Source organism: Nansenia antarctica (assembly GCF_963989245.1).
Source record: "Nansenia antarctica genome assembly, chromosome: 5".
NCBI classification, from domain to species: domain Eukaryota; kingdom Metazoa; phylum Chordata; class Actinopteri; order Argentiniformes; family Microstomatidae; genus Nansenia; species Nansenia antarctica.
In genome coordinates, this window is record NC_137690.1 from 34,345,147 (window position 1) to 34,360,396 (window position 15,250).

The 15,250-nt window shown below is 44.9% G+C and overlaps 1 protein-coding gene across 1 annotated transcript; it reads right to left on the reverse strand.

The window, feature by feature from the left end:
- Nucleotides 1-3,343: 3,343 nt before the first annotated feature.
- On the reverse strand, nt 3,344-14,677 carry ppef2a (protein phosphatase with EF-hand domain 2a; the record flags this gene model as incomplete). The annotated part of the gene is made up of 15 exons (XM_080531576.1): nt 3,344-3,594; nt 4,243-4,330; nt 5,100-5,266; nt 5,634-5,740; nt 6,046-6,188; nt 7,004-7,189; nt 10,068-10,427; nt 10,665-10,814; nt 11,835-11,871; nt 11,965-12,131; nt 13,303-13,349; nt 13,454-13,568; nt 14,024-14,199; nt 14,357-14,414; nt 14,552-14,677. 15 exons carry the CDS (start codon nt 14,675-14,677, stop codon nt 3,344-3,346), a joined length of 2,178 nt encoding a protein of 725 aa, XP_080387702.1.
- Between the last annotated feature and the right edge of the window lie 573 nt (nt 14,678-15,250).

Below are 15,250 nucleotides of genomic sequence, written 5' to 3' on the forward strand. Positions count from 1 at the left end.
GTGGAGAACATTCCTCTCTGGGCAGCTGAATTCGTAAGCTTTAACTAAATGTTTTTCCAGCAGTAGTTCGGATTCCAACCTTACCACTGACCTCATCTTAACCCCCCCCCCCCACCCCAAACTTCCCTCTGTGGGCCAACCTCAGTTCCAACCCTGGAGTCCCAACAGCAGGTTTTTAACTCTGGCTTTTAGGAGAAGCCAAAGTAAATAGTATCCTAGACCACCTATGGTCTGGATTAACAATGGTTGTCCTCCGCTGCTCCCAGGAGCCTCGCTCTCAGCCGTCACCGAGGTGTGAGATAGGGGGGGTTGGCTGCGACTGAGCGGGGGTTGAGAGGGCAGGCTGTGGCATGTTACTTCAGTCTATAGCCAAATGTACCACCCTCACATGATCTCACACAGCTGGGAAACAAAACAAAAAAAACACACAAGACAAGTCGTTTAAACCTGTTTACTCTTTAACCACTCACAATTACGTCCAAGTCAAGCAATACTGGACTTTATTCTGTTTGTCCTCAGGCGCAGGGTAGGCCAACTTCCTGTTTGTCCTCAGGCACGGGGTAGGGCCACTTCCTGTCTGTCGTGTTGGTAACATATTCCACAGGCTTATCTCTTATCTTCTACTGAACCAGTTTTGATAGGATTGATAAATGTTGAACATGGACAGTGCAATAACACTATGTGCAATATGACAACCCTAGTCGTTTTATCTGTACAGTATAGTATAGTGGATAGTGTACTAGCCTTTATTTATGTAAACCAGCTCCTTTCCCTTCTTGTTTTTTTTGTTTTTTTTCTTTCCTAGCACTGTGACACTTTAAATAAATGTGAAATAATACTATTGTGCAATATGACAACCCTAGTCGTCTATCTGTACAGTATAGTACAGTGGATAGTGTACATAGCCTTTATTTATGTAAACCAGCTCCTTCCCTTCTTGTGATATATATATATATATATTTTTTTTTTCCTTTCCTAACACCAGGGGAGCCACCCCTCCTAAATTTCGTTGTTTGGTACCTGTACTGTAGCAATGACAATAAAGTCCATTCATTCATTCAACTTGTAGGAAGCGTACTGTATTACCACTCGTACCACTCAACTGAATCTGAGGCGTGTTTGGGACTTGGCCGAGTGGGCGTGGGAGCTTATCTTGGTGAAGTGCTCCGTCTCTCTAGTCCTGCGGCTAACAAGTAGTGTTAACTCAGCTGCTCTTATGTCAGGCTCTGAACATGACTGGACGGTCATTCATTTGAAAACCTTTCGAATATAGTGTCATATCCATGGGCGGTGGTTTCATCTGGATTGTGGGAGAAGCGATAACTTGAAGTGGGAGTCCTCTTCCAGACAAGATGTGTTGTGTTAATGTGTGTTGTGCAATTGTAAAACTTGCTCAGAACTGAGCCACATAAAAAACACTAACTCTCTGTGGGTGTGTGTGTGCGTGTGTGTGTGTGTGTGTGTGTGTGGGTGTGTGTGTGTGGGTGTGTGTGTGTCCTCATCTCTAGAGAAACCTATGCCCATGACTTACTTGACTTAAACCCCTTTTCTGTTTGGGGAGGTCATAGGTCATTCACAAATCTCCTCTGTCAGGTTAGTTTTTGCGGAGTTTTCCTTTCTCCACTTTTTTCAGGGATGTTTGTGCTTCTCCTACCATGGTTATAGTATGTTACTCTCTGATGCTTAAGAATAGTTTGTGATCCTAGACGGTACAGAAGGGCAATACATAGACTGCTGCACGTTTTAAGGTTTATTTTACCACTAAAGATGTGGTTGCTTTTCATTCGGTGGGTTACTTTTGTAGAGCATTGGCACTTTTTTTTTCTCAGTCAAAGGTGAAGTTCTAACAGTAGAAGCATTAGCAGCCCCTCCTGTTGTCCAGATGTAGCATGGTAAATTACCCATGGTGTAAGTACGCCACCTGGTGGCACGGAAGCAGCAGTATTTGCTCTCGTTCAATGTTATATAGGCCTGTCCGTTGCACAAATACACTTTAGACAAAAACATTTCGGTTCAGTAAAGGTTTATTGTCCCACAATTGTGCCTTGTCAGATATTTCCTGCAGGTTGCTTTTGTAAGTAAGTAAGTAAAATGTATTTCTATAACACATATACCAGACCAGACCAGACCAGGGTTCACAAAGTGCTTTACATATAAGAACATAATACAAGAGCAAAAGTTATAGCAGATTTTGTAATCAGATAAGGCTGGAGGCCTAATGGTTTGAGATGTCCTGTGGGTGGGAGGGGGGGAAGTTGACTTTATTAGGTCTTGTTGACTGTTGCCTGTTTGTTTAGGCTGGTATGATTTAAGAATGATAAAAAAAGAAAAAAAAAAGAAAAAGTCAAACAAGCTTGAATGAGTCTATGAAATTCTACAGAGAATTTTTTTCTGAGATCCAGTTTCATCACAATTCTATTGATGAGACACACACACACACACACACACACACACACACACATCCTCTCGCTCTCCCACAGTCAAAGCCTTCCATGTCTGCAGTATTTACTCATGCACACACGTGTTTGTCATGTGTCCTTTAAAAACATGAATCCAAAATATGTACCTTTTACATTTTTACCAAATGCAATCAAAATGTTATCTTTCCAATGTATCAGAATGTTACCTTTCCAATGTATCAGAATGTTACCTTTCCAATGTATCGAGGTCACTCAACAACGTCACCATCGGCATGTCTGGGGTATGTTGATAGAAACTGTGGAACTGTCAGGTCAATTATAGTGATTGGTCCAATGGCTTCTCCTGTTCTGAAGTCTCATTAGTCCGCGGACAATGCCACTGAGCTTGAGGTCAGCTCCAGAGAAACACTTGGCAGTTGGCAAAGACACAAAACAAAACGACTGCATAGTCTCACTGAAAACAACACGTTTTTCTTTTTTTCTATTGCCAAGGCACCAATAACAGTTAGTCTATGCGGACTAACTGACATCTTTATTTACAGTATGCACGTCTGGAAAACTACATTAGTGTACCGAGCGCAATTAGTTTCGAGGTGCAATCCATTTTCCTGCAAAAACAGAAGTTCCACATGGTTGTCTCTTCATTCGTCAAATGTTTGCCTGTACTGTGATTTTTCCAATACCTTTGGGGATGTAAAAAAGGGGATTAAAAAATCTCCCCCCCTTTGACCTTTTGAACTTTGACCTATCGGAGATCGTATGAGTCGTACGTCCTCTATGATCCCTCTCTTATCATCGACGCTACTGTCGCTTCATGGCGTCCGCGTCTGAATGTACGTCACCAAAGCAGCTCTCCCCTCTAGCCTCTGTCGTCTTTGAGATAAGGGAATAATCAGTGGTGCTGAACTGATCTCCCTGATCCCTCATACGTGTTGGGCCTCCATCTTGGTGAGGTCGTTGGCCGTGCCCATGAACATGCTGCGGCCTCTCTCCAGCCGGCTCTTCTTGTCCGTCAGGCGGAAGGCCTCCATGAACTCCCCGATGTCGATGTTCCCGTCCTGGTTGGAGTCGATGGTGATGGCCAGGTCCGATATACCCTGTTCTGTGAAGGGGATCTTCAGGTAGGCACTCAGGAGCTTCCACGTCTGCCGGAAGTCCTCCATAGTGATGAACCCTGGGGGGGGGGGTTAGGGAGGGGGGGAGAGGCGTAGGGGAATGATACGTGGAAAACCCTGGCTTTAGTTGGGCTGGATGACAGGATGACACACCAGGAGATCAGGTGGTTAATCCTCATCTGAGCACCACCTGGCCGCCTGACGTTGTCTCTAACCCCCCCCCCCCCCCCCCCCCCCCGCCCCCCCCTCAACAGGATTACGGGTGGCTACCCTCCATTAAGTACCAGACTGACTCTCTGGTTTCGCACTACGTGGACACTGCATGTACGCGTTTCTGGGGCGCTTAGGTGGCGTAGCGGACTAAGCGTCGACCACGTAACCGCAGGGGTCCCGGTTCGATTCCGGCCACGGACATATCCTGCATGTCATCCCTTCTCTCTCTCTCACCCATCCGTCCTGTCAAATCTCTACTGTCTCTATTGCAATAACACAAAAAATACGAGTGGGACTGCCCCACTCCGAAAAGAAAAAAGAGTAACATGTACGCATCTCAGGATAAACACAGTTCCCAAATGACATCCTCTACTACTTGAAGGGAACCATCTCTGTGAAACTTCTCTCTTGTAGTTATTGACATGAGCCATCAAAAGCAGAGTAAAAGTAAAAAAAAGAAAAAAAAGAAAAGAGGAGTGAAAGTCTATTCTCACCTGAATTATCTGTGTCCACTATTCTGAAGATGGTCTCCAGTGTGGAGCGATGCCGGTACAGGGTCTCCAGCAAACTCTGCTCGATGTGCTGAATGGGTCGACAAGGGGAGAACGGCCTGAGAACACTTCATTAGAGAGGAACACCAGCTCATTTCTAAGACGCCTGCGTCAGGGTGCGGTTCGGCGGTTCAAACCCTGGCTGACCACGTGTCGAGGATTCCTTGAGCACTACGGAACCCCTAATTGCTCCAGGGTCACCGTCTATGGCAGACCCCTTGACTAGAGCATAAAATACCAAATTCCAACAATTGAAGTTGATTGCATGGCAATAAAACAATTATTATTATATTTTTTAAGACATTTATTCCAGGATGTGGCGTGGCGTGTTCTGAAAGGATGCTATATACAGTATGCTTGAATACCACACACAGACACTATACGAGTAGGTAGTTATTAAGCTTGGGCTTTATCCCAATACTCGTACATACCGCCTTTCTTTTAACCTTCCTCAACAGACGTTCTACTCCTAATTCCATGGATGAGACATATGTGACACGTTCTAATGCTTTGGTCCTCATATCGGAATCCGATGTCTTTCGAAAAATGTGAATACATTTCTTTGTTGTTGAAAATCAATGAGTAGTTCCGTGTTTCAAAAGAAAAGCACACTGCAAAAAGTAAATCTAAGATGAAATATCTTAAATCAAGGCAATATGCTTGTTTTTTGACTGACTGCACTAGTTTTAAGATATCTTTTAATAATGTTCCTGTTCTGTTGACAGATCATTTTGCTTATTTAAAGTAATATTTCCCCCATTTTCCCATTTCCCACAGGGAATGATTTGCCTTTTGACTACCTGCATGCTGGGCTCTTTGATGGCGAGTTCTCTGAACCATTCCTGGTAGTTCAGCGTGCCGTCTGGAGTCTTGCAGGTGATCAGCTGAGAGCCCAGCATCCTCCAGGGCAGACCCAGGTGCACCACGCTCTCCACAGCGGTGGCCCAGTCAGACAGAGAGACACGACCTGGGATGAGGAGCAAGAGTAGGATTGGAGAAAGGGAGAGAAGGGTGGAGAGAGGGAGAGTAGGATTGGAGAGAGGGAGAGAAGGATGGAGAGAGGGCAGGAAGGGTCACATTCATGAAACTGGGATAGAGTCATAGGACTGAAAAACAGAGAGAGATGGAGATGGAAACCTGTTGTTTTGCTTGATGAGGATTACAAAGCTTAACTCACAATACGGCATAAAGGCCTAGGCTAACATTTCTTCACAGCAAGATATTCTATGTCATGAAACATAGACGAGAACAAGACAAAGAGGTGAGAGTTAGACTGCAATCAAAGTCAAACTTGATCCATTGGAACTTGATTATTTGACGGTGAAACTGATCACCTGTGTTCTCTATGTCAAAGTCTTGGAAGGCACTGATGAGGTCCGACTTGTGTGCAAACAACTGCTCTCGCAGAACCTTGAGGGCTGAATGCTCCGTCTGCCCCTGGCTGTTGACAGAAGAGGCAGAGCACATCTTTACAACTCTCATCTTCTGTTTATTCATTTATGCATCTATTCTTTATTCATTGTAAAGTCCAGCTGCTTTTTTTTTTTTTTAAAGGGAGACCTAGGCAAGAAAATATCTCTAGACCAAGTTAGAGAGACCACTCTAATCCAAAGCAACAGCAACGATATGCCATACAGTATATACTATCACTATATAGAGTGTATCTCAACACTTTTTTGAGTGTTCATGTCTACTGCAGTATCACAGAAAAACCTTCTAAGGCTATTGTCCATTGTTGCAGCTTACCTTTGCCTCTGAGTAAGTTCTCGAGTCAGATTGTTGACCTGATACTGAATCAGATAAGGCACTAAGTCTGGTCCCAGTTTGACGTAAGCCCCCCTGTTGCTGCCCACTTCGTAGTAGTTGGAAGCAGAGAAAATGGTGAGGACCTGTATAAAAAGGAACAATACCAAACAAGCATAAAGCATAATGAACTCTTTTACATGCTTGATAGGATCTTGGATGTTGCTGCGATTGAGTAAAACATTTTGGACACTGTATTCAAATGCAGCCAACTTAAGGCCTGCTTGAGAGAGAGGCTTATTTATACTGTAATAAATGTTAATGTTCTCCTCAGCTGAGTCAGATAACATGGTTCACCTGGGGCTATGGTGGGGGCATGTTAGCATAAATGAAGAGATTTTAGCATTTGAAAAAGATCCCGTGACCAGTGGAAAGCTGGTGGAGGTAGAAATCAGAGGATGGGCTCATTGTAATGCATGGCCTCCGCTGATCCCCACTATTATGTAAACCCCTTGACGCGGTAGATGATGTGACATAGATACTGCTCTATCTCTGTGGTAGATGGTAAATGGACTGCACTTATATATCGCCTTTATCCAAAGCGCTTTACAACGGCCTCTCATTCACCCATTCACACACACATCCACACACCAATGGCGGCAAGCTGCCATGCAAGGCGCTGGCCGGCCCGCTCACTGGGTTCAGTGTCTTGCCCAAGGACACTTCGACATGTGGCCAGCCGGGGCTCGAACCGCCGATCTGCCAACCTTGCATTAGACGGCGGCTCTACCTCCTGACTCTACCTCCTGACTCTACCTCCTGCTCTACCTCCTGACTCTACCTCCTGACTCTACCTCCTGACTCTACCTCCTGACTCTACCTCCTGCGCCACAGCCGCCCTCCTGTGGACACACATCTGTCTGTCTGTCTGTCTGTCTGTCTGTCTGTCTGTCTGTCTCACCTTGCGGCCGTGGCAGAACTCGTAGCCGTCCTGCTTGCACTCGTGGGAGCGGATGAGCAGCTGCAGGCCGTGTCTGCTGAGGAACTCCCCCGTCACGTCCGGCCCCCAGTAGCAGCCTCCTCCCCTCACCTCGTTGGGAACGCAGCCGTCCTGAGACATGGGGTCACTCCACAGCAGGTCCAGGATCTGTTGGTAAAGAAAGAGGTTGTGGCTGTTTTACAAAAGGTGGGTTATTATTTAAGGTCATGGTCAAACTAAGATCATGAGAGGACCGGTGGAGGTACCGAAATTGAACGGTTGTCCGAATTTGAACGGGGTCCTGCCATTACTGATGTGGATCTAAAGCCTAGATGGAAGAGGTGAAGTTAGTTAAAAAAAACTGGATGATTTGTGAGCCCGTGCTTTGGCCAGCCTTTGGGCTGGCAACATTCCCCTTAACTAACCCAACCCTAACCCTAACCCTAACCATAACCCTAACCCTAACCCTAACCCTAACCCTAACCCTAACCCTAACCCTAACCCTAACCTTAACCTTAACCCTAACCCTAACCTTAACACTAACCCCTCAAACCTAACACTAACCCAACCCTATCCCTAACCCTAACCTTAATCTTAACCCTAACCCTAACCCTAACCCTAACCTTAACCTTAACCTTAACCCTAACCCTAACCCAACCCTAACCCTAACACTAACACTAACCCTAACCCTAACACTAACCCTAACCCTAACTCTAACAACGTTAGCAAACTAGCCCGCTCCTGTAACCCAGATGGCTTCCGTTTACAGCTCTGCAGCCAATCATAATGTGTAACGTCATCACAGCCAATCATACGGTGATACGTATCAGTAATGGCAGGACACCATTCAAATTTGGACAAACGTTCAACTTCCCTACCTATACCGGCCCCTGGCATAAACAGTCTATGTGGTTGTTTACGGCCACATACCGCTAGAGGGGGCCACACTTTCCTGTCGATTTAGTGCAAGCTACCACCCGTCAATCAAAAACGCTGCCACCCACCCCCCGTCGACGAAACACCCATCAATCCAAAACTCTGCTGTAGGGGCAAGGGGTGTATTGGGATTGGGCCATTATGTTTTTGTACAGTATATGAGATGGGTGTCACATTAACCTCTTAAGCTTTATCCTCTATTTGACTCATTTCTACAAAAAAACCTGACCCAAACTAAACTGCTAAACATTAGAAATATGATGATCAGATGCAAAAGCAGGATGTCATTTACAGTATGTCAAGTAAAACAACAATCAAATGAATATTCTACTCCATCTAGAGGTTGCCTCGTATACCTGCGTAGGACATGTGCTGTAAAGCCCCTAGCAACAACATTAGGAATCTTTAGGAGTCTTTATTCCAACTCTGTAACAACAACACAACATGCTCAAATCTATTAGTCTATAATCATGAAGCAATTACCAGTGCACTGTGTAAATGGACTGCACTTATATAGTGCCTTTATCCAAAGCGCTTTACAAAGGCCTCTCATTCACCCATTCACACACACATTCACTTGAACCGCCGATCTGCCAACCTTGCGATCGTTAGATGGCGGCTCTACCTCCTGCACCACAGCCGCCCCAGTATTACCACTGTGTGGTAACAGCATGGTAACACAATGTTGCCACTCGGGTAACTTCCCATTCGCTACACAGTTTTGGGAACCACTGTTGTAATGTGGCACAAACCTGAAACTCACAAGAAACACGAGATCAGAGACCAAGGCTTGATGCAAGATTGATCGTCAGTCATTATTTAGAATTAGAATTAAACGCACATACAGTAACCCCTTGGTGTAGGACAGTTTAGCCCTCAGCATTGAGTTAAAATACCAGAACAAGACACTCCCACTCGGCATTGCCTTGTCAAACGGAGGCCTGTCCCAGAGAGTATGTGCTTATAGTAAGGATAGTAAGGATAGTAAGAATAGTATAGTAAGGCTAGTATAGTAAGGATAGTATAGTAAGGATAGTAAGGATAGTATAGTGAGGATAGCCAACTGGAAAACTTGCTGGAAAAGATTGCCGTCAAGGCAGACAGATTATTGACGCTTCGGCTTACAAGCAGGTTGGCGTCATTCACAAAACACAAGCATCATCACTGCTTCTATTGAGTTAACACCTGTGTGACCTACACTAGGATTATGTGGGTATCAAACCTGACTTATTTGCCTGACTTCAAGACCAAGTTAGCCCGTTGAGCCGAAGCCTTCACAAGTTATTTTTTTCTGAGTGGGGCAGTCCCACTCATATTTTTTTCTTCCTTTTATTGACAGATACAGTAGAGATTTAGACAGGAAGGATGGGTGAGAGAGAGAGGAGGGATGACATGCAGGACATGTCTGCGGCCGGAATCGAACCGGGAACCCTGCGGTTACGTGGTCGACGCTTAACCCGCTATGCCACCTAAGCGCCCCCGAAAGCCTTCACTTTTGCTCTTTAGGATAACACGTATCTTCGAGTCTGACGCTGCGTGCACACAGGGCCATTGCGTTGCACCGGAAGTCATTCATCTCAATGGGGCCGTTGCGTTGATCAGTTGCCTTGCTCTGCATTGCGTTTCTTGACCGTCAGGGTGCGGCAATCAGTCAAAAAATGTCAGCTTTTTGCGTTGCGTTGGATCCGGAAGTAAACCGGAAGTAGTTTCTTGCCCGGAGCTCTCGCCTCAGATTTTAAATCCTCAATTTTGGCCGCCATTGGCTAAAATCTGTAATTTGGCTCTACAAGTGTTAATATGTCATTTTATGAAGTTTTTATATGTTTTCAGGCGAGAAAGTAACCATATATATTCACAAAATGTGTCCAGTTTATCAAAATAACCCGTTTATATATCTGATCTGACGTTTTTTTCCCCCCTTCTGTGGGAAACTTCGCTAGCAACACGAGTAGAGTTGTTGCGTCTGCATCGCACGTTGAAGTACGTCAAGTCCATTCCAACAGGTTGCGCCAGAACGACGATGACAATGGCCCTGTGTGCACGCAGCGTAAGGCAGTAACACAACCATAGTTCGCATAACCTCCTCCGCTAACATAAGCAGATTATTTACCTGTTTCCACTCTTCTATGGTGTCTACGGTGGCAGACTCCTGAGAGGACTCAGAACCGACGGAGGGGTTGAGGTTCCTGTTGGACTGGCTGAACCCAGCCTGACGGAAGCCGTCCTGCCGTCGCCGCACCTCCAGCTCCTCCTCTGCCGTCCTGTTGACCCAGGGGTAGAAGTCCTGGAGCGAGCGGCGCTGGAAGCCGTCCCGGTCGCCGCCTAAGGTTCTAGTGTGGACGAGGGAGGTCCGCCGCTGGCCGCTCTTGGTCAGGTCCCCGTCCTCCGCCGCATCCGAGTCCATAAGATCCGACGATCTTCCCACAGAGCTCGGGCCCCTCCCCCTAGGAGGCCTCAGGGCTGACACATACTGGGGGGGGGGTCCACCGCAGAGAGCAAGGCACAAAGTAAACAACACATGGGAGTGAATCTCAAACCCAGAATTCCAGCAGTGATATATGATATATAATGATATATGAAATGAACAACATCTGTTTACGTCTAAGTTCTTAGTGAGGGGGTGCAACAAAGTGTAGTTTTCTTGTTGTTGTTTTCTTTCTTGTTGTGAGTTTGTAGAGCAGCCTTGTGGAAAGAGGCCACCACTCACCCTGTGTCTGTCCACCCTGGCTATGAGGCAGAGGTCCGTCGTGTTCGAAATCCCCCCATGGAGAATCAGCACTTTCTGATCGATCACCGTAGCCAGGGGCAACCAGCTGAAGATCTTCTGAATGAGCTTCAGGATACGTTTGCCGTGCATCTGAGGGAAGACCAAGAGAAAGTCAGACTTACCTGACCGTAAAATACAACATTGTTGAATAGATACTGTAAAAAGAGAATGTACAGTATTAACAGCAACTTTTTTGTTCTGGACAAAAACTGGGCTGCATTGTGAAGCCCAAAGCACCAGGGATCTGGGAAGTTGTAGCTGTATTCCTTTCGTTTTCAAATATGAATAAAGATCCATGAGGTAGAATACTTAAATCAAGCTGTGAGCTGTGTGGAATTGCTGTCACCTATCCTCCTGACTCATTACAACCCACACACTAAAGGACAGGTGACATCTTGGTTGGTGACCATATAATCTTCTTAGTGAGATAAAAGCATGACCCACATTCTACGTGGAAATAGCCTGTAGCAAAGTGACCAACGTTTCCCAGTTCAACTTTAAGCCTACAGCAGTGGAAGGCAGTTTATGGTTGATGCCAACGAGGCCGTTATTAAAGCAGAGAGACTGACCTGCTTTTTCATAGGGAGGATAAAGAATGTGTTCCATGTGGTAAACAAACGTAAAGGGAAGTCTATATGTACATATATGTCTATATGAAGTCTATAGTACAGCGGCTTAGCTCTCATATTATGAGGAATTGTGCACTTTTTGAAGAAAGCATGACATTTCTACCATAGTTAGTACATACCATAAGGTTTGTTTTCAGATGTGGAGGGAAGTCAGATTTGACCCCAGAGGCCCGGGAGAGGTCAAATTCAAGATGGCCGCCAGGCCACTGTGTCTAATGTTCAAACACGCTTAATTTTAGAACCAAACAGAGTAGAAATACACTTTAGGTGTCCTTTCCAACTAAGTTAGGGATGCCCATTCATTTGGTGATACTTGACCTCTCCCGGGCCTCTGGGGTCGAATCTGACTTCCCTCCACATTTGAAAATAAACCTTATGGTATGTACTAACTATGGTAGAAATGTCATGCTTTCTTCAAAAAGTGCACGAATATTGTGCTAAGCCGCTGTACTACTATATGTACAGTTGAAATAAAACCTACCTTGTATTTTCCCAACACCTCCTTGGTGAAACCGTATCTAAACAAAGTGCAAAGGGAGGGTTGATACTGCTGCTTTTCACATGAGGGTAAGAAAAGACTGAATCTCTAGTTGATCAATGTTGAACTGGACCTCAGGTTGACCATGTGGTCCTCGTGGTTTCCTCTGTTGAGGTGAACGTCACTGGGATACAAGAGCAGGAACGCAAACAGGATGAAGAGAATCTCCACAGAGTCTTTGCCTCGATCCACAAAGTCTCCATTAAAAACATAGGGCCTCTCCATTGATGGCAGGCCATTCTAAAAGGTACACAACCATGAGACACAATATGAATATCTGACATGTACAGTACAGTATGACCTCATATCAGTGGCGGCTGGCCGATAGAGGCCCACCTTCACTTCCTAGTTGCGATTTGTAAAAGTTCTTTTTTTAAATAAACATTGTTTATTCACAAAATGCGGCTGATATTCTGTCGGCGCCTATCAGCATTCATAAAAATGTCTGTCTCTGATGTTCATGGTCAATTAAATCAGCCTATTTTGTGCAACTAATAATGTTCCCGCTAATGGGTTAACCGAGCAGCCTCGCACCTAACGTGCAAGCACCTAGCTTCGAACTATTCATAGCAATATGCGCGGGGCAAAAATAATCTATTGCCTCTAAAATCACCACGAACAGAACAGAGGAGGTACGGGTAAACAGGGCTCATGTTGGTGTCCTCAAAGGTAAGAGCTGTTTTTCTTTAACTCAACTGATAGCATTACCTTGCTGTTGTTGTTTACCGAATGCTCCATCTGACTGTCACACTGTGATTGTACTTGTGTAAACAGTTAATGAGTAACGTTAGCCGGTTTTGTGCGTGTCCTCTCATAGGCCTACTTCAGTGGTGTAGTCTAGTTTTTTCTAGAGGGTATACTGTGATTTTTCCCTCCCAGCCTCATATCGTTCATAAACATACATCTGCGCTCCCTGTCTAACGTTATATATATATATGTTATAAGGCTGATCTGTGCATGATATTGCTGCATTCTGACATATATTTCATGTCGCATCTCCCCCCTTTGATGGTATATGAGCTATAGTCAGTCGCAATGGTCCAAAATTCAAGTGCTTCGTAACACAGACAGGGTGAATTTCATGAATGAAAGTGAAAGTTCTGTCACAAAACGCCGTTACGTATCCTCACACATGTTTAAGTGGGTATTGCGTGGGTAAAGTGAAATTACGTCTTTGTTTTGAGCGCCAGTGCGCGTTTTATGCGCGTGCACGCGAGAAAAAAAATCGTGCACGCGGAAAAAAAATCGAAAGAGGACCCCCCCGCCACTAGTGTGAAAAATCCTGGAGGAAACACTGCTGTGCCCCACCCAAAATGTTTAGCACCAGCCACCACTGCCTCATATCAGATGCTGTGACTGTTTTACTTCAATGATGAATGTCAGGATGTTATAGCATGTGCTAACGACTCACCTTGTAAAATATCAACAGCAGATCTTCCAGTTGCCCATGTAAATCACCTATAATACAGTAAAGCTGAATCAATACAATGTGATATGTCCATCACTTAGAGTAAAGAAAAATGTTAGTTCAATATGAACCAAGCTAAACCCTGATCACTCACCACAAATGGTGATTTCCTTGCTGTGGCAGGTGGAGATTCGATTGATATTTGGCAGCATTTTGAGCAATTTCCATGTCTCCAGGAGAAGTTGGAGAACATACCGCGAGTGGAGCTGCTACTTGGAGAAAGGTTGATGCAGTGAAGAGGATTTGTGATAAATAATGCTAAACCATTCGAATTCAAGGTATCGCTCTCATTCAATGGTCATGGACACACACAACAGAGTTCAGAAGGTTAGGACATATGTGACAGGGTCTGGTGAAAAAGTCCTCAAGTAGGCATGGTCATTTTAGATTTTTTTCCAGATTCTGAAAGTGCACAAGCCATGTATCACTTATCAGTAGCATCATTATTTAGTGATCCTAAAAGAGTTGTTTGTTATATCGAGTGGGCAACATTTAAACTTTCATAATATGCCAAAAACCGGAAAAAGAAAACATGTTCTTTTTAAAAACATATCTTTTTGGTCATTTGCGTGACTTGAGAATTGGCGACATGCAGACCTTTTCACAAGACCCTGTCACATATCACATCGATGAAGGATACACACAGTACATCGTGGCACCCTACCCTCTTATTCCTGAAAGCATCCACGATGCCGGTGACTTGGTCCACGGTGAGAGGGAAGGTGAGATGAGGTCCTGAGTAGATCTCTGGCACCTCAATGTTCTTATAGCAGAAGTACCTCTCCCACTCTGTGTCTCGGCACACTTCATTTTCTCTGAAGATGTGAGATATCAGGTTCCCTGTTAGGAGGAAATAACAGTGGTGTACATACATGACATCTCCCAGAAGAGGTAATTACAACATGTTATAACGTAACAAAACTATAACAACATAAAAGCATAAATATAGGGTAATAGCCTAAAAGCCAGACCAGGATGACATGGGGGGCAGTCTTACGCTCAGTGCTAGATGCAGGCGTAAAGTTGTCCATGAGGTAGCCTAGGAAATTGTATAGCTGTGAAGAGAAGAGAGAGAGGATCATGATATTTTCATATACATAGATCTCTTATAAAGATTCGGTATCAAGCACCCAATGTTATCTGAATGGGCACAACATAAAAGTACAGTAGCTTACACATAAGGTTTTCTCACCTTGATTTGGGCCTGCTCCCCAGAGTATTCTATAGACTGGAATATGTTCCAGGTGTATCTGCGCTTCATCTCCATACGGGCCACATACTGGCGGTACCAGCGCTGGATCAATACTGCAGCCTTCATCGCTACAGGGCGGAGTAAAGAGTCGCTGTTCAGACCCACAGATAGGAATGTGTATGCATAGCTATAAGTAAGTAAGTAGCCTTGAGAACCGATGGTTCACAAGCCTAATGGCCCATAGGAGCAGGAGCCTATCTCCTGTTTCCGTAGCATGAGGCGGCTTGATATACAAGTACACCCCCTGGACATGACGCTGGTGTGTATAATATATGCATAGCTATGGCTGTAGATACTGTATATGAAGTCATATCCTTCTCTTGCAGTGCAGTATCAATGAATTATAAAAAACAAACAAATCAATAGTGGAGCTAGTTTGAATTCTTCACACGTAGAGTACTGTGTAAGGAGTGATGCTCTGAGTAAACCACTGAACCACTATTATATATACACAGATGGGCCACTGTGGTGTGAAAGGCACGCTCACGAAGGGACCGTTTCAGTGCTAGAGGAGCTGTGTATTTGTATTTGTAACAGATTGCCACTCTAGCCACTATTGAGCTGCGTCCCTGTGGTCACACATAGCTCTTGGCTTTGATTCAAAACGACTAATCAAAATGACTGACAGTGATGATCAGA